This window comes from Zingiber officinale, chromosome 6A, assembly GCF_018446385.1.
Source record: "Zingiber officinale cultivar Zhangliang chromosome 6A, Zo_v1.1, whole genome shotgun sequence".
Classification (NCBI taxonomy): Eukaryota; Viridiplantae; Streptophyta; class Magnoliopsida; order Zingiberales; family Zingiberaceae; genus Zingiber; species Zingiber officinale.
This window is the reverse complement of record NC_055997.1, coordinates 94,387,287-94,410,517: the sequence shown is the minus strand read 5'-3', so window position 1 is coordinate 94,410,517 and position 23,231 is coordinate 94,387,287. Positions and strand designations below refer to the sequence as shown.

General features: G+C 38.5%; 2 protein-coding genes across 6 annotated transcripts; both read left to right on the top strand.

Moving 5' to 3' along the window:
* The first annotated feature begins 1,736 nt into the window (after positions 1 to 1,736).
* On the top strand, positions 1,737 to 8,798 carry LOC121996978 (transmembrane protein 87A-like). The gene is made up of 5 exons (XM_042551172.1): positions 1,737 to 2,027; positions 6,084 to 7,020; positions 7,173 to 7,268; positions 8,172 to 8,308; positions 8,382 to 8,798. Exons 1-5 carry the CDS (start codon positions 1,822 to 1,824, stop codon positions 8,542 to 8,544), a joined length of 1,539 nt encoding a protein of 512 aa, XP_042407106.1. The 5' UTR covers positions 1,737 to 1,821; the 3' UTR covers positions 8,545 to 8,798.
* A 1,689-nt stretch (positions 8,799 to 10,487) lies between these two features.
* LOC121996977 (oxysterol-binding protein-related protein 1C-like) lies at positions 10,488 to 19,576 on the top strand. Of its 5 annotated transcripts, XM_042551167.1 has the most exons (10): positions 10,488 to 11,211; positions 11,293 to 11,649; positions 12,750 to 12,849; positions 14,625 to 15,070; positions 16,016 to 16,171; positions 17,502 to 17,669; positions 17,750 to 17,890; positions 18,411 to 18,641; positions 18,744 to 18,857; positions 19,228 to 19,576. In XM_042551167.1, the coding sequence occupies exons 1-10, from the start codon at positions 10,648 to 10,650 to the stop codon at positions 19,387 to 19,389; spliced, it is 2,439 nt and encodes an 812-aa protein (XP_042407101.1). In that variant the 5' UTR covers positions 10,488 to 10,647; the 3' UTR covers positions 19,390 to 19,576. The 5 variants fall into 5 exon arrangements, with proteins under 5 accessions (XP_042407101.1, XP_042407103.1, XP_042407102.1 ...); XM_042551169.1 differs by lacking the exons at positions 10,488 to 11,211; positions 12,750 to 12,849 and having other exon boundaries at positions 11,511 to 11,649; XM_042551168.1 differs by lacking the exons at positions 10,488 to 11,211; positions 11,293 to 11,649; positions 12,750 to 12,849 and adding an exon at positions 13,265 to 13,369.
* The last annotated feature ends 3,655 nt before the right edge of the window (positions 19,577 to 23,231 follow it).

Here is a 23,231-nt window from a genome sequence, read left to right as displayed (position 1 = left end):
ATCTATAGAAACATGCTTTCTATGAATTTGATCTAGTTTAAGGCCAAAATTGATTTTGAAATACTAAGGAAATGAGAATTTTAGAAAATATAAATAAAGCGTTTTCCCTAGAATTTGCAAATCATTTTAAAATTGTTTGAAAAGTTTTTCCTCAGTTGTAGATAAAGCAACACAATATTATTTTCTACTAAACCAGCTAATAGGTAATGATCCAAGCAATTGACATCCATCACTTATATTTTTTTCTATCTAGTTTAGAGTTAGCATGGTCTGAGTCAGAATATCTTAAAAGGTTAAAATTAGTTGTCCTAGAGTATCACATTCCTATATTTTGTGTACCTTTTAAATATATGAAAATTCGTTTAACAAGTTTGAGATAGGACTCCTTAGCACAGGTTTGATATCTAGCACATATACTAACTGTAAATAATATGTGAAGTCAGCTTGCAGTTAGGTTACCTATGGCACTTCTATAATACTTTAGGTCTACTGGTGTTCTATTAGGATCACTATCTATATTTTCATTTATTGTCATTGGTGTTTTTATTTCTTTAGCATTATCCATTCCAAATTTTTTACGTAATTCTTGTAAGTATCTTGTGGTAGTTTTGATGTGATCAACTAAGTCAAGTTGAGTCCTGTATGTATTTGATACTTTGTGTCTAAGTGTGCAGGAACTTAGGAGCACAGGAAGTTGAGTGAAAGACATAGCTAGTGAGAAGGATGACACGGGAGATAATCGACGGGCTCGGTGTGTCCGAGTGACGAGGTGTTGCAGAAGAGTACGCTAGCAGACAAAAAAGGAGCGGACGACATTTCCGAGAGACGAGAAGTCGGAGCGGAAGCTTGCTCGAGAAGAAGGCCGGAAGATGGGTCTGGGTGAGCCCAATTTCGGATAGACGAAATCACCCAGGCGATCGGTGTAGCGGAAGAGCTAACGGGGAGCTGCAAAGCTGTTAGAGGTGCCCTCAGTATGATTGGAGGCGCCTTCGTGCCTTTCTGTGGGAAGGAGCCTTCAACAGGGTTGAAGACGCCTTCAACCACCTATGGAAGACGCCTTCAATCCTTTGAAGGCACCTTAGTCTGGGCAAATTAACCGTTAGCGAAGATAAAATCTTATCTTTACTTGCCTCGCTGGAGACATCTTCTACCTTTTTGAAGGCGTCTTCTAATCTAGAATAAGATTTTCTAGAGATTATAAAAAAACCCCTGAACATAAGTCAATCTTTTTGATTTTCATCTCCGCTTTGAGAATCCTACTCTATTTGCCATATCATTATCTATTATGTTCTATCCAAAACTATTAAAGTGTTTTTTCGTCGTTGGACTTTCGTTTGAGATGGATGAAGTGAGGTTATGACTGAACTTCAAGAAGCATAAGGAGTGTTTTCTCTATGGGTTCAAGTGTGGTGTTGTAGGAACAACCGTTTGTTGTGCTTTCTCTTTCTCATGAAAATAACTGAAGATCTAACTGATGTAATCGCTGTGATTAAATGTCGATGTCGCTTCCCCATTCTTTTCTTTTGCTGCAAACCATTGAGTACGCCCTTCGAGATTCGTGCTACGGCGATCGTGTAGCGTAGGGCAAGCCACGTGACGTTTGGGGACGGAAGTTGTCGGCAGCGGTGGGTGTGAGTAATATTCGTATGATTTATAATGGCACCTATTCATTTAGCACCCATCGAGCACCCTGCTTTCCAGTGGGTTTTCAAATGGGGACCGTTGTGCATTGCATCTCACCTATCTTCGCGTTTCGCGTTCTATCTGGGTTAGTTGCGATTTCTTCCTCCGCTTTCCCGGGTGCGCGCTCTCTCTCTCTCCATGGATCTCGCCGCTGCCATCGCCGTGATCCTCTTTGCAGCGGCGGCGGTTCCGAGAACGTCGGGGTCCATCCACACTTACGAGTTGGAACCATTCAAGGAGGTGGGCAACGCGGTCCTGCTTTCCGGCGGCAGTGAGGGCATTGCCGCCTCCCACATCGATGCTCGGGGTCCCTACGGGATCGGTGACGGTCGGGCTTACATCAGGTAAGACCTTTTCCTTTTTCTCGGTGTTGAATTGCATGAAGGGATTCGCCCACATCCACAAGTTAGATCTTTTACGTGTTTTCCCTGGAATTTCTGATTGGATCTAAATCTAATTTGTTTTCCTCCTCCCTGTATTTCTATCTTTTGTTGATATTACATTTGCATTAATCTCGAATACTGCTAAAAGAGGCCATTTGTACACAATTATGAATTAATAGCGTAGAATTGGAAACAACGGTGGATCTTATGCGATTTCTTCGGATGGTAGGCATCCTTGATTTTGGGATCGAAAAGGGTAGCTAGGTTGCAAAATTTGAGCTTGACTAGATTTTACTTATGGTGCTGCCATGTCCAATTAGTAGTGAGGCGCAGATCTTAGTGAATCATCACAGCAAGGGCATTATAGTTCTTACGGTGGTTCATTGTTGTGAATAATTCTCAATAGATTATCCTCTATCAATGCGAAGTTTTGATCCTAGGCAGCTCCACCATTAGAGTTGTGCCTACGACACTGGCTTAAATGTGGATGATGAAGCGTGAGTTTCTTGGTTCGGTCAAAACAGGTGCATTAAATGGGCAACTGATGCACGGACAAAATAACGATTATTCTATAGGCTAATTCTAACAAAGAATTTTCAAGGAACACATAGGAAATCGCCAAACACAGAAAATTCTTCTCTTGGTTTAATTGAATAATATTAACTCAAATAAAGATAATGCCCTAATATCAACTAAGCAAATGTTTAAATAGTCTCAAAACCATAATGATGTAAAAACCGAAAATAACCTTAATAAAAAGGACTAAAATTCTTCGGAATCTCCGACAAGGCTTTAAACGTTGTTTTTTGAGCCTAAGGTCAGGCCATTATGGATTATACTTGGTAACAACTGTAGGTCTTTGAACAAGCTTTGATTTGATATATTATGAGCCTCATTCAACCTAAGTCAAGAGTTATAGTCTCTCAAAACTTACCCGCCGGTGATCCCCTTGCAGTAGCAACCTAGTGATCCCACTGACAATTTTATTGTCTTCTTTGTGCCAATCAAAGAGGGTGGCTTTCTTGATCTGCCTTTAGAAGGATTTCATGGTCGTTAGGGCCTTGTGGGAGGTTGGTTGCAAACGATTATGAGGAGTTCAGAGTTAGGGACTCTCTGAGCTTGCTCCTTGTTGGGACCAACGGGAGCTGGGGGGATAGCTCGCTCGCTTCAATGAAGATGATTTGCAACGGAATCCTCAAAGGGAAGAACCCTCCAATGGCAACACAAGGATTTGCTTGGTATTCACCTCCTTGAAGTGACTAATACAATGATCCACGGTGCACACATCTACAATATGAAAAACAATCCTTCTCGAAAACAATCCGGAGGCGGAGAAGCCTTGTACAAGCTCACAACACAAAATACACCAAGAAGAGCAAGAACAAATACAATGAAATCTTACACAAGATTACACCAATGAAAACTTAGCTTGCTCATTTTTTTGTTGCTCGAATCTGCTTCTTGAAGGTGGGAAATACAGCAGTACTTGTCTCCTCCAAATCTCAAGAACTGGCATTGTGGAACTCTCGGAGAACGATCACGAAAAACCCTTTTCTAGGGTTAAATCGGGTGCCTTAATCGCTTAAGCTTCTCTTTAAACAATTACCACGTCAGCAACCTGCTCAGAATCTGCAGAATGGCTATATTTCTAACCTTAAGCGATTGCCGAATCGCTAAAGAGGGGTGGAATCGATTAACCTGATCGATTTTGCTCCTTTCTACTTGATCGTGAGAAACGTCGTGAGCAATTAAGCTTTCCTGTTTAATCGCTTGCCGTGACTTTGAAAGAAAAGGCCTTAAGTGATTACTCTAATCGCTTACGCCATGCTAAGTCAATTCGCCAGATCGATTTAGCAACATTCTGTGCTTTCGTGAAGAATAGCTCTTAATCGATTAAGATTATCCCTTAATCGATTACCACGCGCTAAATCGCATACCTTAAGCGATTTGGCAACCCTAGCTCCTAAACTCGAGTCCTAGGGTTCCTTGCCCAATATTCGGTCAATCGTGATCTGTTGAAACTCCTCATTGTCTAGCATTCAATCACACTTAATTTGCTGGACTTCTCCACTAAGTGTCGTATCAATCTTTGACCCACTTGGACTTTTTTCCTCGTGCCAAGTATCCGGTCCTCCATGACCCACTTGGACTTCCAAACACCATATGTCTGGTCAACTTTGACCCATTTGGATTTTCCAATGCCTGACTTCAATAAAAAAATTTTTTTACCTAGCTTCACTCATTAGGATTTTTCCACCTGGCTTCACTCACTAGAGTTTTCTCACTGTCTAGCTTCATTTACTAGAACTTCTCAATTTCCTGGTTTCACTCATCAGAACTTTCCATCTGCCTGGCTTCATTCACCAAATGTCCGATCAACTTTTGACCCACCTGGATTTTCCAATGTTTGACTTCACTCATCAGACTTTTCTCCACCTAGCTTCATTCACTAGGATTTTTCCACCTGATTTCACTCACCATGGTTTTCTTACTGCCTAGCTTCACTCATTGGGACTTCCCAATTGTTTTGTTTTACTCACTAGGACTTTTCATCTGCCCGGCTTCATGCACCAGGACTTTCTAACTGCCTGACTTCATTCATAAGGACTTTCCACACCAAGTGTCCGGTCAACATTGACCTAGTTGGTTAGTCCTCACCAATGTCCGGTCAACATTGACCCAGCTGGTTTTTCTTCTTCTGCCAACCATCCTGTTGGTCTTGCCCTTGCCCAACGTTTAGTTAGGACTTTCCCAGTCAAGTATCCAGTCAACCTTGACTACTTGACTACTCTCTCATATCAAACTGGTCAACCTTTGATCAGTGGAGAATTGCACCCACAATCTTCTAAATGGACAATTGCACCTGCAATTTTCATATATTGTCAAATATCAAAACTCAAGCTTGAGTCAAACTGGTCAACCCAGGACAATTGCACCCACACTCCTCTCATCAGCTGAGAAGTTCATGATTTAGAAACCTACTTGTTGGTCATAGTGGACATGTTTTATGTACAACCAAGTCGAGGGTTAGAGTTAGTCTTGGGTCCATGTCAGCCAAGGATTCATCTTCTTCCGACCCTACCTCATACCAATAGGTTAGGATGCAACTTGGGCAAAAAAGAAATGTAATGCCATTGTCACTTCTTTATTCTGAAATTTGAAGGGTATTTGGATTTATGAATAATTACTTTCTTAAGTTTGTTGTAGGATAGAAAAAACGAAAACAACAAAAAAAAATGTAAGCATTTAGAATATGGCCGAAGTTAGCCAGGAAAAAAAATCCAGTTTAACATAAGCATTATGAATCTGCTTGCTAGAAAGGATAGGTCTGAAATGTGCTTATATGCTGTGTTATAATGATTTCCCGTTATGCTTTGATAGTAGGATTTGCCTCTTTAGAACATCAATCCGGTTCTTGTGCTCCTGATAAGTGGACTGTTTACTTATTAACTGAAACCATCAAGACTTCAAGTACCATCACCATAGTAATTGGATCTAACTCATACTAGATTATTTTAGATGATGATACAGATGTGGATGTCTATTAACATTTACCGTTTGTAAGAATGATCAGATTAAGCTTTAGTACCCGTGAACTCCAAAAATGTCAGATGACAGGAAGATATGTAACGGTTTCTGTCAATGAAGTTACAATTAAGAGATAAGCTGGTGACTTGGTACTCAGTATAACTCATAGACTTGCAAGGAGATCACAAAGATGATAGAATAAGAATAGGTTGTGATAATCATTCAATTGCTGACAGTGATTCTGGAGGTGAAAATTCATTTTTTGACCATGGTAACTCTAATTGTGCAACTAAAGCTTCATGTGGTTATGCTTCCTTTAACTTTGAATCCTATGTTTGTGCTAATTGAACTGATGTTTGCTCAAGAAACTAGTACACTATTTTTTCTTCTTCTGTTTAAGTAGATATTTCTAAGGCTCAACACTTTTGATTGATTATGTTTCTCGTTGGACTGCTAGATGTACATCCATTAATTGATTTATTGTTGCAGGTTCAGCAGCATCACATTCTGGAGGAGTAAGGAGTCAGCTAAGCAGCATCCAAACACAGAGCACGGTACAGGATTAATCCAGGCAATTATATTTGAGGCAGCTGACCGTGACAATATTGGTGGATCTGCATATGGTGGGCAGAGGGCCATATGTTGCACTCCTGATCTTGCTAATCTTGAGGGGTGTAAGCAAGGAGAGGTCATCAGAAGACCATCTTTAGTGGATCCAAACTGGCCGGTTATACTTAGTACACACTTTAATGCAGATCTTTTATCCGCAAAGATGTCTCCTGATCTGGTTAACATAACAAAGACTGGAATGTATAACTTGTTCTTCATCTCTTGTGATCCTAAGCTAAAAGGACTCACAATGAGTGGGAAGACAATCTGGAAAAATCCTGATGGTTACTTGCCTGGAAGGATGGCACCATTGATGGATTTTTACTTGTTCATTTCTCTGGCGTATTTGGCTCTCAGTTTCATTTGGTTTTCTCAATATGTTCGGTTCTGGAAGGATATTTTACCTCTCCAGAATTGTATTTCATTAGTTATTGCTCTGGGGTTGTTTGAAATGACTCTTTGGTACTTTGAGTACTTAAGTTTTAATGAGACTGGCATAAGGCCTATAGGAATAACAACTTGGGTTGTCACTGTCAGAGCTGTCAGAAAAAGTGTCTCACGTCTTCTTATTCTTACGGTTTCTATGGGATATGGTGTCGTACGACCTACGCTAGGAGGTCTAACCACAAAGGTGCTTCTTCTCGGAGTAACATACTTTGTGGCATCAGAATTACTCAGTATCTCAGAAAATGTTGGGACAATAAATGACATCTCAGGGAAAGCAAGACTATTTCTTGTCCTTCCGGATGCATTTTTGGATGCTTTCTTGATTCTTTGGATCTTTACTTCGCTTTCACGAACCCTAGAAAAGCTACAGGTACATCAAGGAAAATCGATTTGTAGTGATGCCGTAACTGAACTGCACTATATTAGATATGTTTTTGTTTCTCTAGTTCATGTTCATCACTTCAAGTATGTGGGTATACTGTTGTTTAGTTGCTAAATCTGTTTCACTTGGTATCTGTGCAGGCTCGGAAGAGTACTGTGAAACTGGACATATACAGGAAGTTTACAAATGCATTGGCTGTTGTTGTGATTGCTTCAGTTGCATGGATTGGGTATGAGGTAACTAACTACTCGATGTTAACTTTTGTAGATAATGATAGACCCAAAATTATCACTAATTACTTTGCAAATCAGTTTCTCTTGAGTGGATTAAACACTGGAGAAGAGTGTAAATCCAACCCTGTTTTTTGTCTATAACAAATGATATCACAGACAGCTAGTAGATGGACACGATAGAGATTATAAAATGAAAACAAACAAGGGCAATGCTCTACAGATCTAACACTTTTAGACTCTTTCATATTGCTCATTCATACCAGGAGAAAAAACTAACAGTTGCAGAATCCAGAATTCTATAAAAACCACCCTAATGAATCCCAACATATTCTGAGAGTCCCTAAAATACACTTGGTATTTTCATTTGATACTATAACAGAAATTGCACTGAATATTGGATCTGGAGAATACTGATTCGTGCTGATGTGCTTGTATAATTTTGTCTATCAAACTGAGCTCGAAGAAAGGTACGGGAAGCAATTCCCTTTGCAAGAGCTAGTATACTGAGTTATTGTGCTTCTATGCAAATTACCAATGCCAAATATGGTGCATGATACGCATAAGGTTTCTCCCAATATCAGGTTCAATGCTTCATGCTGGTATATTTCTCATGTTTGAGCCTGAAAGAAGAGGAAAAGATAAACGGTTGATTGACATAAAGTAAAAAAAAAAAGTTTTTTTCCTTTGAAGATCTTCCTCTTTCCATCTTATTTTCTCATTATGTTTCTTCTGAATTAATCTCTTCTCAGCATGAAGTATTGTTTTACAAGAAACTTGAATTTTGATGTTGATCATGTGCTCAATAATTGAACACATACCTTGACATCAATGGCAGCCATATCATTAGGCTGAGAGACGTTGAGTAGAAACTTGTATCAACTTGTGCTAAATCAAGTTCTCCTACAGGTTTACTTCAAAGCAACAGACCCATTCAGTGAAAGGTGGCAGAGTGCATGGATCATCACTGCTTTCTGGGACGTTCTATCTTTCTTGCTACTCTCTGTTATGTGCTATTTATGGGCACCATCTCAAAGCTCTCAAAGGTAGGACTGGACTGCTGCTATTTCTTCAGTACAAGCTGTGTAGCAAGTTCTACTCTTCTAACTTCTTCTACAGGTATGCTTATTCTGGTGAAGTTGGCGAGGACGATGAAGAAGCGCAGTCGCTTACAAAAGGTACTTCCGATGGCAACATTGGATTGGTGAGGATCGATGGGAAGGAAAAGAATAGGGATCATGATGACGACGACGACGATGCTGCAGAGGACAAGCAAGAGTAGTTTCCTTCTCCAAATTTGTACATCCACGTTGGTAGATTGTCCACGGAGCCAAGAATTATCTCTCTCGTAGAAGCTTAATGCTTCTAAGAATAGTTGGAATAGGGTTGGAATTTTTGTGAGTGGGGAAGGTAGAGCAGGACTATCATGGCTAAGTTTATGAATGCTTGTTTAAGTTGGACGTCCACCTTAAATTTGCGTTGTGTCAATTCAAAATTTTCACTTAGCTCTACAAAATACTTTCTATTTGTCAGTTATATCTTTGTATCGAATTTTTATTCTTTGCTTTGTAATTTATTTTCTTTTTAAAATGTGTATTTTTTTAAAAAAATAATTGTCTCTATGATAGAATTTGATTACTAGCGCAACGCTCGTGGCTTTATCTTCTGTCGCAGTTAAAAACGGATCACTTAAATATAGGGAATCGATTGGTTCCTTTGACCTATTTTGCCCACCATGGTCGATGATTTCGGTGACGGTGGAGGCTGAGGTGGTGCGGCCCTCGGCCGAAACGGATGGGATTTTCGATGGGGATCCAGTACTCAGGAGTGAGATCGCGGCGGCGGTGGGGCTTCAGCTCCGCGCGTGGCGAAGGCCGAAGGAGCGGCTACTTCGACAACGGTGAAGGAGCAGGCGACGGAGGGTTCGGCGGGTGGGGCGGAGTTGACGCATGGAACGGTGGGGGATTCGGGTTCGGGGGTACTCGCGGTGGCGGAGGAGCAAGCTACTCAAAATGCTCCGCCGCAGGGCGGCACACCTTAGTAGCTATGCCCTTCCACCACAATGCCGTGACGCATGCTATGATATGATAGTTATTGAAATAAAATGGCGTAAATTGCAATCATGGTGACAAAAGGATGAATACGTTCGTAGCTATGCCCTTCCACCACAATGCCGTGACGCATGCTATGATATGATAGTTATTGAAATAAAATGGCGTAAATTGTAATCATGGTGACAAAAGGATGAATACGTTCATCTTCAGTGTCTCCGTTAATCCGTTCTAGAGTCAATATGGAGGAGGTAAATCACGCACGACTACTAACCTTTGGAATAATGATTAACATATAAGAAAGATATTTATCTTGATTTTATTGAAACTTGAATCCTAAATCTCAGGGTGGCACGTAAATTGCAATCATAAGAATAATGAGGACGTTGTTGTAATTAAGACGTTGGAAGATGCGACGCATGGCCAGTCGGTAACCGTCAAATACCAAAAATATCATGCTCGATTCTTTTCGCAGAAATTACCTGAGATCTCATTTCATATCAATAATTGACTATGATCCTGTAATGAGAGTCGTTGGGAGGCACGTAATTAAGATAATCCAGGCTGAGACAATGACCAACCACGGAAATAACATTTTGGTCGCGTCAAGTTTTAATGTTATTTAACCTAAAATAATATTCTCTGTCTGAATTATCGAGAAATTCTCTTGCCTGACTTATTTTCCATTATTGAAAAATAAAATTCAGACGTGCCTTTCTTTCCTTGCCATTTCAATCAAATTAAATAACTATAAATCCGGTTGGTTGGACTGGCCGGCCGGCCCGGCGGCCGATTGCAACGTGGTCCAAACTAATTAATTGCCTTTCTCCGTGACCCAATTGGAAAAAGTAGTAGTTAACTTATCCAATTGGACAAATTAACGACCCTTTTCCTCCTCCACCCACCCAACTCCTATCCCCGTCCGTAGAGCGGTAGAGCCGTGCGCTTCTTTCGCATCTCCTCCTTACTTTTGTATTATTTGCACGTGTAAACCTTACAGCGATTGTTCGACCAAATTAATGTTTCTTCTTTTCGGTCTATTTTGCCCAGCAAAACGGGCCGTGTTCACCTACATCTGTCGGATGGTGTTAATATTAATATTATGGAGTGGTTTTATGTAAAGAGGCATGATCGCATGAATATTCGCACCGTTTCTTCAGAATACCCTAATAAATATTGTATATTTTCCAACGGGAAAGCAACAGGGCGGAGTAAAAAACCAACCAACGAAACTGCTCCGTCAACGCGCATCCGCCACGATCTCCCGTCCTCCTCGCCGTCTTCGTCGCCTCCGCCGCCGTCGCCTCTCTCTTCAAAAGGCTCATTATCCGGCTATGAATCCATTCTGCTGCGCCTCTTCTGCTCCAGTCTCTCCAGCAGCAGCCGCCGCCGCGGCGACCTCCTTAACTTTCCCCTCCCTACCCGCCATGCCCCCTCCTCCACCCCCGCTACCGCCGCCTCCCTTTACCTCAGACGTCCGCAGGCGAGAATTCTTTCCTGCAAATAGAGGCGGCGGCCTCCGCTCCCCTGCCGGACCGGACGGCGATCAAGGCCGCTGTCACAGGTCCGCGGATCTCTCCGCCTCCCACCGCACGTCGTTCCACGACGCGCCACTTGACCACCGAGAGGTCCAACTCAACAACATCGTCGGAGACGGTATCGTCGGGATTCTCCATAAGTGGGTCAACTACGGCAAGGGATGGCGACCGCGCTGGTTCGTGCTACATGACGGTGTACTGTCTTTCTACAAGATCCACGGCCCCGATCGCATCGACCTGAGGCAGGAATCTGAGAAAGGTTCCAAGATCATCGGGGAGGAGTCTGCCCGAAGGCTCGCCCGCCGGAAGAAAGGTGGCTCGCACCATACCCGCAAGCCTGTCGGCGAAGTCCATCTTAAGGTCGGGAGTTGAAGCCCTAATTTACTTCTTTACGCTCTTTTCAAAATCGCTTCCGACGTTTTGCCATTTTTAATACTTTAGGTTTCCTCGATACGGGAGAGTAGATCGGACGATAAGAGATTCTCCATTTTCTCCGGGACCAAGCGTCTTCACTTGAGAGCGGAGACGGGGGATGACAGGGTGGCGTGGGTGGAGGTGCTGCAGGCGATGAAGGACATGTTCCCGAGGATTTCCAACGGTGACCACATGGCACCGGTCGAAAACGTGGTAGTGTCCACAGAGAAGTTGCGTAAGAGGCTGCAAGAGGATGGACTGAGTGAGACGGCGATACAGGACTGCGAGCAGATCATGCGAAGCGAGTTCGCTGCGTTGCACAAGCAGCTCGTGCTACTTCAGCAGAAGCAAACCCTCCTGGTCGACACCCTCCGACATTTAGAGGTATAAAAGGGACTTATTACATCTGGTCCTTTTCCTTTATCTGGTATAGAATTGAGGCCTCATCTTGATCTCGTGAGGTTTCTTGAATGATTGATGCTGCTGAAGCAAGCTGATTCTATAGACTTTTTTTTTTATCATTAGGCTTTTCAATTCTAAATTTGTATTCGAACCATTCCAAGATGACCCCATTAAAACATTACAAATTGTAGCAGGGAGAAATATATGTTATTAGTTTGACTACTTGATGAACCCCATTTGTGCTGCAGTTGACTACTGCTGTTAAATTATTCATTGTGGGTTTCTTTGTGCAATGATGTCTGTTGATGTCCGACTTGCATTACAGTGAGAAACTAAATTTTTAGACCCTGCAGAGGATGTTAGATCTTAAATTTATCTATTAATATTTTCCTAGCAGCTTAAACTTTTGGGTTAAAGTCTTCAGGTTTAAAAAAGGTTTTTTGGTCAAGTTGTTGTAGGATGCAGAAAGTTTATATGAACATCACACATTCACACCAGCTAGCTAGTCCTTTTCTTTTTCATTTTCAGGTTCAGAATTGTTTGATAATTTTAATGTATTCAAACAAATCCATCAAAGCACTTGCATATGCATCCAACAGAAATATTCTTTTTGCTACATATGAGGTAACTACGCTATTCTCAAGAATATACAATGTTGTGTATTCATGTACTGTAAAACCTTATTAAAAATTCAATTTCTATTGTGCATTTCTTGATAAGGGAAGGTCAAATGCATATCATGTGTTCACTGTCATACTCATGCTTCCATTAACTATATTGTGGTACAACTCTCTATGTGCATGTGGTTAACAAGATAATCCATGCCTCCTAGTGGAATATTTCAAAATCACATTAAGACCACTCCATTATTGAGGCCTGGAACGTGCTTATTTTATGTTTCTGTCTGCAGTTTGAATTCCCGAGTTGATATTAAACCTTGTGTCTATTTATCACCTATTGATATTCTGAAATTTGTTAAATACGACAATTTTTATCTGTTCAATCATTCTGAATGCCACTGTTTTTAGTATTGGCACAACACCTGTGTGTACTTAGAAATTTTTTCCTTATTTATTATGTAGACAGAAAAAGTTGACTTGGAGAATACTGTTGTTGATGAGAGCCAAAGGCAATCAAAAAAGAAAGGGTCAGCCTATAGATCAAGACATGAGAAATGTAGTGGTATGGTTGCATGGTAGATGGATTGTGATAATTGTATAATCTATGCACTATAATTTATACTACATGATTTCCTGAGGAAAAGTTCTTTTTTAACCAATTCTTATGTATTATAATGTTGGAGGATAAAAGAGAATCAATCCACCATTCGTTTGATGTTTGTACATTTGGGCAGATTGTTTTGTCTTTTGTCTTGGCAACTTATACATCTCCAGTAGGTAAAGTAATATATTTCAGTTAGATAGGTAAATCTTTCTATAGAAATTTATTTGTGTGAGTTGTGATCCTTGCTGCATAAACTCATATAAGTTTGTTCTGCAGCTTCCTGAAATCTAGGCTTGTTCCTAATCAAGATCTCAATATTGCTAGTTTTCCATTTTAACTCTTAATGTTGTTTCTTATTTTATTTCTTTAGGGTGCTAATAATGATCCAATTGAAGCAGTTTTAACTTACTTGGGCCACTTTGAAGGTGTCAACTAGCTTAGCTGGTAATGACCTTGAAAGAAGTTGTCAATATCTCAGGTTCTAATCCCACTTTCATCACTTTGGTGGGATGCATGCCTTCCTTTCTCTTCAAAAGACAAATGTGTGTCACTTCTTTTATCTCTATACTTGTAGGCTTCTTCAGAGCTTTATCACGTGTTTCAGGATCAGATCTCACTCTTCCATTATCTTCACAATTGATGCTATATGATAAACTTATTTGTTTTTTCTTCTATTTTCGAAAACTTTCTTGCTTGAATTAATGTACACAAATTGCTGATAGGACTCTTTGGCTTGTTTTTTCATCGATTAATTTTCTTTTGTGACATACTCTGATGAGTTCAAAAAGATTTCAAATTACTCTCTTCTTGTTGCCAAAAGTTGCTCACTTCCATTGCCATGGTTTCCTGCAAATCTCTCTCTTGTTTATTTATATTTTTAAAATGTGAACGCCTACACTTGTAGATTGCAGAAATTTGTTAAACATGCCCTTCTGCATAGTACAGACATCATCTGATTGTTCAGGATTTCATTCAGGAACTAAATTTTCCCTAGAATAACTGAAATCATTTGGTATTTTATTCAGGATTTCGATATCAATTTAAGTATAACATTGACTATGATCTTTTAACTACCTGCAAGTGTCCTGCAAGGTGACACTCTTAATAAGAATGCATTTTCCTGAATAACTTTGTGATATTTTGGTCAACATTATGGCTGGATTAAAGAACCATCATCATTCTTGTCCACTATAATCTTATAACTCAGCTTAAGACATTGCAGTTGTTTGTTCACATTTTTAACCAAGTAAGTGAACTATTCTTGCCACATATTGGACAGTTACTAGTGTGTAAGTGTTCATAGGCAGCATTTGTGCCTTTTTCTGCATTTGTTAAAGAAATCCATGACTTTCTTTACTTCTTGGATATTCACCTTTTCTCAATTGAATGTAATTCTTCAGTGGTTTCTCCTCATCAATTTTTCTATTATAATAATATGCCCTAATTGTCAATTTGTGAAATTCCTCTTGAATGCAAATTATAGTTTTTAAAAGATCACATTGAAAACCTGTCGAAGGACCTTTGCTTGTTTGAGGAATGCTCATTAATTATGCAGAACAGAACTTGAAATTTGAATATTATTTCTATGCATAATCAATATTTTGTCAGAATATGGCTGCAATATCTTTCTCCTATTCTCGCGGGTTATGTGGTTTATATCAGTCATGATATGAGTCAATTGTCAGCTTATCTTCCTACCGATCTTAATTGCTTGTAAATATGTTCTTTCGTAGAATGGAGTGCAAGTGAATCTGATTATGACAATGAAATGTATGATGCTGCTGAAGAAGATACAGATGACGAAGATAATACATATTTTGATACACGAGATTTTCTCTCATCAGGCTCTTTTAAGAGCCCTGAATCTAGCTTCCAAAGATCTGATTATGATTCTGATGATCAGAATGATTATGGTATCGGTTCTGTCAGTGATTCTTCCTCAATGCAGTATGAGGGATTAAAATATTCCCATGTTACCAGGCGGAAAAAAATGCCTGATCCAGTTGAGAAGGAAAAAGGAGTGAGCCTCTGGTCAATAATTAAGGACAATATTGGAAAGGATCTTACCAAAGTTTGCCTTCCTGTGTATTTCAATGAACCTCTTTCCTCATTGCAGAAATGTTTTGAGGACTTGGAATATTCATACCTTCTTGACCAAGCTTCTGAATGGAGCAAAAAGGTGAATATCTAAAATGATAGGTATTTCTATTGGCCAAATCAGTGTCTCTTTGTTTAATGATCAAATTCATTTGTAAAGTGGTACGCTGCTGCAATTGGATTGTTCTTTGTTCAGATTAAGATTTCTGAGAACTTTGACTTCCATTTAATATTTGTTTCGTGTAATTATTGTTAGCGGACAAGTCCAATCATAGTTTTTCATCTTTCATAGTATTTGCCATGAATTAAAATGAATTATTGGATGACAGAGTAAAACTAATGGCAGGAAAAGATCTCTCTTTTCAAGGAATTCACATCTAGATTCGGACACTGTTCAAACATATGTCCTCTTATAGAATCCAAACCCATATCTAGATCCAACAATTTCTTAATGGGTCATAATATGTACTTTATTTAATATCCCACTGAGTGGTATGAAACAGTTTGCTATGCTAGAGTCATACTGATAGATTATAAAATATCAGAATTTATCTCATTCCTGATATACATGCAAATTAAAAATGCAAATGGTATGTTCTTTGACTATGAATTTGGCTTTATTTCTGATGGCCTTTTTGTTTGGTTTGGTCAATAAATGTGTTCGTGGCAATATCCTGATAAGCTAAATAACTAATCATCACAATGTATAATCCATTCTTGCTTCTGTACTTCCCAACTTCAGCATACTTGTATAAAATATTGGGCTCATTTTTGGTACAATAGTGTGGATTAACAGGTTCCAATTGTGGTTATTAATCATTTAATTTTGACTGAAATTTCCAAGAGAGTCACCTATTCTGATTTTCTTAGGTAATATTGTTTCTCTAATTTTCTTAGGCAATCTTGTTCTGGCCTCTTATTCTTCCTGAATTAATGCTTCTTTCATGTTTCTATATGGTTGTGTTTACTGATTGATACGAGAGAGTTATATTTGATTAACTTGATATATTTCCAAATGGAACCGTAGGGAAATGGACTAATGAGGATGCTTAATGTGGCTGCTTTTGCTGTTTCTGCATATGCTTCAACTGATGGCAGATCCTGCAAGCCGTTTAATCCACTGTTGGGGGAGACCTATGAGGCTGACTATCCAGACAAAGGCCTTAGGTTCTTCTCAGAGAAGGTAAGTTCAATATTTACAATCCTAAGGTTGATCATTTATGATTGCAGAGTCTGTCATAGGTGACTATTGTATGTACATCCCTATTTTGAGCATGTACAAAGATACTTTTGCTTGTATCTGAGCAAAATTATATCATATGTTCTTTACTCGTCTTCATTTTCTCTTATGTTATATATGGTGTGATCTTTAACAGAGTGAGCTATAATTTTGCAATGGAAGTGAGATGCTAATTTATTGTCTCTATTTGGTGTTTTCTAAAATAATATCTGGCCAAGAGCAATCCATTGTAAGAGACACCTATTATTATGAGGTTCAGAAAGAACTATCATGCAACTAATTAGAGCCCATTTCATGTTGTGAAGGAATAATCATGGCATAAATGATTTGGTTTTCTCAACAAACCACAAGTGTGACAATCCATAGGTCTTACATAATTGTTGCCATCTTATTAAAAGCTTTGTCAATCATTTTGAAAGAATTATCTCACACAAGCTACGAATGCAACTTGCAACCTATTATCATCAAGGGATTGTACAGTGAGTTGACACAAAAACAACCTCAATAGCAGTTGATTAAGATATAAATACTACTAATATGACAAAAAATGTTAATATATAATTTCAGAAAGGGGAAGATAAGGCAAAATTTAAATTTAATGTAAATCTATTAGGTTGGGTAAAAGTGCCAACGTAAAAAGATGATGTGAAAAATAATTTTCCTGGTGATAGTAGTTCCAATGTTTATGACTGTACAACCTGTTAGAATGTATTCAAAGAAGACTAAGGATGTCATCTGAATGAATTTGCTTGAATAGCTAAGAACAAAATTCTTAATAAATGCCTCCTAGTCATGTGTAAGCTACTTTTATGTTTATCTTTTGTCTGAATTACATGCAACATTCAGACTTATGGAGTAAAAGAATTGCGCAAGGATTAATTTGTCAGGAAATGTTAAATACAGGTTGAGGCTAGAATTTGCATAGTCCAAAGGTAATATATATACTGAATGACTTTTGTGCATTGAATATACTTTTTGTAAGGATGGTTTTGTGCTGTAACATTCCAGAATATCCAGAAGAAAGTGTATGAATCATGGTCTGGTTACCAGCATGTATTGAGCTTTTGATGTATTACTTTTAACATTATGGTCTTGTCAGCAAAAACTCTTCTTCTTTCTGTTCTCCTAGTGATTCCTTTTGTGGGGGATCGTGAAAGCTTTGATATTGTATCACGTTCTTAAAGATAATTTCCTTTACACTTTGGTAATGCCAATCAATATTTTGAGTGAGAATGTCAGACACGTACCATCATTCTTGGTAAAAATTTTACAGGTCAGTCACCATCCCATGATTGTTGCTTGTCATTGTGAAGGTAAAGGATGGAAATTCTGGGGTGATAGCAATTTAAAAAGTAAATTTTGGGGCCGTTCAATTCAACTGGATCCTGTTGGTGTTTTAACCCTTGAATTTGATGATGGAGAAGTCTTTCAATGGAACAAGGTCCGTGCCTTTGCATGGGATATTTGAAGTTCATTTTTTTTTTTTACTCATCTCGAATGTTGAAAACTATTTGATTTCAGGTGGCAACTTCCATTTACAACCTTATATTAGGAAAACTTTACTGTGATCATTATGGGATTATGCGGATACAAGGAAATCGTGAATATTCATGCAAGCTAAAGTTTAAGGAACAGTCAATAATAGATCGAAATCCTCATCAGGTGATGAGCATTCTCCTAATCCTTATTTTGGTGGAGACAATACATTTCCTGCACAAGTTTTCCTCTTTCTGAAGAGTATTTCATGTCACTTATCTTTATCGAGTGTTTTTTTTTCTTTCATATATATTTTCAATTCTTTAAAGTTTTATTGATGATTCTCTAATTTTGCTATACCCTATCACATCATGATCTTGATTTAAGCCTTAAAGTTCTCTCGTGCAAGGATTTGAACACCAACCAATGTTGGCTCTGACCATATATTGAATGTTTATTATACCAATATTCTGTACAAGGATTTTAGCATTGGCCCAAAGCTGCTTTTGACCGCAGATTTGAATGGTTACAGTGAATTTACCAAGCAGCATAGGAATGTTTGAGCTCTCTGATTAACCCTGTTGCCAAATTTTTCAAATTTATTTCATACCCTCTGACTCTTTTGTTGGAATGAAATAGTAAAATTATGAAGAATAATTTGTTTTCCTTGTCAGAAATGTAAGTTGCTATACATAAACTATTATAGGTGCAAGGCATAGTTCAGGATCGTAATGGAAGAACTGTTGCTACACTATTTGGTAAATGGGACGAGAGTATGCACTATGTCAATGGAGACTGCTCTGGGAAAGGTAGAGGATGTGAGCCATTGTCTGAAGCACACTTGCTGTGGAAACGTAGCAGGCCTCCTAGTTGTCCTACCCGATACAATCTCACACGGTTTGCAATAACACTCAATGAACTCACCCCTGGGTTAAAGGTAAGAAACATTCATCCATTTTTCACATCCATGGGTGTTGCTTAAATGGGGCATATGATGGTTTGTTTATTCCCTCTTTTGTCTGCCTGAACTGTTGAGCAGGAAAAATTGCCACCTACTGATTCAAGGCTAAGACCTGACCAGAGGTGCTTGGAGAATGGGCAGTATGAAATGGCAAATGCTGAAAAATTGAGACTTGAAAAATGTCAACGACAGGTTAAGCATGAAATATTCTCTTTTTATCCCAAACGACTTGCCATAAGTACTGAGTTGCCGCAACAAACAAATTTTCAATTTTCAGACCTTTGATTTGTTTCTCATGAAAGAGTTTGACTTAATTTCTGTTGAAATACTCGTCTTAAGCTTTTTTTAGTGAACCTACCCAACAATTCTTAAGCAATCTCCTTGACAAAGTAAAGGCTACCTACCCGAATTGTCTTGAAAATATATACCCCTAAGAGGTTCTGCTGAACTGGAATTGTACTTGTTTTAGCATTGCCGATTCAACTATTAAAATTGACAACCATTGATACTTGTTTTGTGTTTGGATTCTTCTGGTGGCTCATTGATGACTATGTCAATGCAGGCAAGAAAGATGCAGGAAAGAGGATGGAAACCTCGGTGGTTTGCGAAAGATAAGGAAAATGACACATATAAATACGTAGGTGGTTACTGGGAAGCCAGAGAAGAGGGCAAATGGGATGGATGCCCTGATATCTTCGGTCAAGTCAAATTGATGATTGACTAATTTTTAAAAGCAAACGTATTTCTTTGATTTATTTTCCGTCTATATTTATTACTTTTTTGTTCTTTGCTTTCCTGGTTCTAGTGGTTTTATTGCCATTTTTTAGCAACTAAATTCAGTGTAAAGCATAAAGAAATGAGAATGTAGCTTATACTGATGTTACTTATTGGTCCAAATTAACTTAACACAAGATACTCTTTTCCCTAAAGAAGCCAATTTTCTGTGCTCTTGTCGCTGCAATGATAATTGATTATTGGATAAAAATTAAGATGATATATTATTTTTTTCTCAATTGCTAGAGGGTTGTTTTATTTTAATTTTTAATCAAAAGTACCATTTATACAATTTTTCTTGCTGAATTTATCTATTTAAATCCGCTGCACTTTCATCCACCATTCTAATGGTTGCTCCTAATGCTTGTTTGTGTATAGTTTTAGGGGGGAAAAATCATTATATGGTTAATTTTGAATTTTATAATTTGATCAAAATAAAAAATAATTTATTCATAAATTTACAAAATAGATATTACTTAAATCTCTAGTTTATGAAAAAAAAAATATCCTTCAATTTTTTTTTGAATTTTCTTAATTTATAATTCATTTTTTAAAAAAAAAATTGTGGCAGTATTTACATTATTTTAATTTTCTATCATTTTTAAATGTATAATTCATATGGCAAATTTAACCAAAATTGATATACAAATTGATCCGGCGGTAAGAACAGAGACCCCCTCTGAGGGAAGTCAACGTCACGTGGAAGTCAAAGGGCCGAATGGACGACCGGAGAAGAGGAGACTGGTCGGCCGAACGAGGTCCCATCGGAGTCAAAGGCACCCGGCGAGGAGTCAGGGTTCCGACGCTCGTTGAACAGGATTGTACGGCCGAGCGGGTAGCCCATTCGGCCGAAGGCATAAGTGGACCAGCACATATGACCGGCCGGACGCAAGGGGACTCCCGACCGGCCGGACGCAAGGGGACTGCCGACCGGCCGGACACTCGGCATGGAGTAAGAAGAGACAACAGGACAAGGAAACATCCTCTGACAGCGGGTATGTTTGAGGAGCAGGCCATACGCAGGATCTTATGACAGGGGTCCGCTGTCCCATCAAAGACGTGCTCGGACTGTAACAGTAAGGGGTCAGGTAAGCTTTTCTGACAAGCCCATATTGAGGTATATGCTGAGGACACGTATTCGCCTCGATATGTGTGCGTGAGCCCCTTTCCAGCCCTATATAAAGGGCCTCACCCTTCACCGGAGGTACACATTCTATGATATTTGGAGCCACTTCTTTGTTGTTTGCTTGCCTGACTTGACCGTCGGAGGGTCGTCGCCGGGAACTCCTTCCCGGCCCGACTTCCCTGCAGCTTCACCGGAGGACCATACGATCGGCCAGGGATCTACCTCAGAAACGCGGAGAGCGCCACGTGCCCAACGTTCGTTGATTCAGCGTTCGGACAGGAACACAAATAATGGTCACTCTCATTTGTTTTATCCTAGCGGATGATAAATTGAACTGTGATAAAAGTGTCTTTTTATTGTTTTGAAAGAAAAACACCAATTTGACAGGGTTTTTTTTTTGTCAAAAAAGAAAATGCTTCATTTATTTTCACCCTTCTCATTCTAGCACCTAAAGATCCTCATTGATTCTTATATCAATCCAGTTATATCCTCAGAAGAAGAAAAAAAATCCTCTCACGATCTATAAGATGCCCCGTAAAATTGTAAGGAGCGTTTGAACATAATCTTCTTTTAGTACAATTGTATCAATCAAGTTTCCAATTGTACTTGCAGACAAACTCCTCGTCTCTCTCATAAGCATCAATCTACTGTTTCTTTCTCTATCGCTGCCTTTGCCTTCCATGTAAAGCACTGTGACTCGAAGCCTGCCTACATTAGAGGGAGCTACTGATGTACCCACAATCCAATCCAGGGACAGCTACTGGTTGTACCAACAACACAATGCAATCCCTTTCTCGTGCATTTCCTTGCCTCTTTTTGACCATGCAGTTGCATGTCTATCGATCACCTGCAATTTTAGAAATAAATGTTTGAACTGCGTAGTTAATTGAAAAGGGCATTCAATAAGATTCCATGTTAAGAATATAAATGGTACAGTTTGTTTGAGCCCCGGCCCTTTCTGAAGAGTTAAAAATTTCTTTAGAAGATGATCAGAAATCAAATCTTAACGACAAATAAGATTGGGAGATGCAGACAATCAACGCATATGTATCGTGATGTGACTCGAGAGACAAGAATAAAGCAGGAAGTTAAGTAGTTAACTGCCAAAGCTTCTCAATTAATTATTTTGGATTTTAAAAGTGAACAAAATTTTTAAAATGAATTCTCTTTGTTGTATTTGTTAGAGCCATTTTCTTATATATCTTATTCCAAAAAAAAAAAAAAAACAGGATTCGCCTTATAAAAATTAATGAAACCCACAAGTACTTTATTTATTTATTTTTAATATTCTGCTAAATTCAATTAATTAGGTGTCAATCTCCAAAACACCCTTTTTCATGTCCCATCCACACCTTTGTTACTTGGTGTAGTAACACGGCGGCGACGTCATGCATCATTTCGAAAAACTACCAAAATCATTTCATTTCAATCCGATTTGACCTGACTTTGTCCAAAATTTCGCGTCAAATTCAGACCTTAATATTAAAAACAAAGTGCAACCATTTACATGTCCTTCATGTTGGCAAAGGAGACTGATCACCTAGTGCCGCACCAATTTATTCTAATATTAACATAGAATAATGATTGATATATGAAGAAAATATTTATCTCAACTTTGTTAAAATTCAAATCCGAGATATAGTACCTCATACAGGACCGTTCCCCATAGAACCATCTCCATGTCACAGATTGTTGGTAGATGTATACGTCAGTGACAGTGACAAAGGCATTCGCAAGATAAAAGAACCATGGCTGGCCTGCCTGGCTCCTCTCATTTCTGTCTCTTCCTGTCTTCCTTAATAATTAATTTTATGGGCTGTAATTTCTCAAGAAGAAACTCCTTCCTTGTATTTTGCGTTAATTTTATATTGTTTTGTTGGTAGAATAAATTCAAAACATAATTTATGCATATTTTAAAACTAGCCTATAAAATATTAATCTCATTTAAAATATAAATTATGATCATCTTATTACTCATCTGGGTATTTTACCGTTGCATATTGTTTTGTTGTTTGGATCTTATGTAGCTGGATAAAAATAAATTCACAAGAGTTTTCATCATAAATTTCTTCTAAAAACACTGAGAAATGATATATTTGTTAAAGGTCTAATTAGCTATAACTTAGTGCTAAAAGTTGAGAAATTGCTTGCATCATCGAACTTAAAATGGTAAAAGAAATGCAATTGAATTAGATGAATTGATTCATTTCTCTTGTATTTATTTTATTAATGAGAAAATTGATAAAAATTACATATGAGCCTCTATCATTATTATTATTATTTTGTTAATTTAAATATTTAATTACTAAGTAATCCGTTTGATAATCAATTCAACCTTATGAAAGTTTTTCATTGACCATCGATCATCAGAATAAATCTAAAAAATCCAGATGGGTCCTAATAGACGGTCCAAAATCACAAATGGTTCGAATACCGCGAGCATATTATATACTTTATGAGACATTTGAACTCTCGTTGTATCAAAATCTATTCTATCTTTTACTATCGCACCGTGCCCCATGGCAAAGTTGAACAGATTGATAAGTTCATAAGTTAATAATTACAATAAAGTGGGCAATGACAACACTTATGGTGCTTAAACATGTTCCTCATTTCATGGTGCGTTGTTTCTAGTGGTCCTCACTTTTATTTTCCTTCAAGTCAAT

Bases quoted from the DNA above. Each gene is read 5' to 3' on its own strand.
- LOC121996978 (XM_042551172.1), top strand. From the start codon at position 1,822: ATGGATCTCGCCGCTGCCATCGCCGTGATCCTCTTTGCAGCGGCGGCG. The intron at 2,028-6,083 runs GTAAGACCTTTT...TTATTGTTGCAG, and splicing joins GACGGTCGGGCTTACATCAG to GTTCAGCAGCATCACATTCT. The intron at 7,021-7,172 runs GTACATCAAGGA...GTATCTGTGCAG, and splicing joins GAACCCTAGAAAAGCTACAG to GCTCGGAAGAGTACTGTGAA.
- LOC121996977 (XM_042551167.1), top strand. From the start codon at position 10,648: ATGAATCCATTCTGCTGCGCCTCTTCTGCTCCAGTCTCTCCAGCAGCA. The intron at 18,642-18,743 runs GTAAGAAACATT...ACTGTTGAGCAG, and splicing joins AACTCACCCCTGGGTTAAAG to GAAAAATTGCCACCTACTGA. The intron at 18,858-19,227 runs GTTAAGCATGAA...ATGTCAATGCAG, and splicing joins TTGAAAAATGTCAACGACAG to GCAAGAAAGATGCAGGAAAG.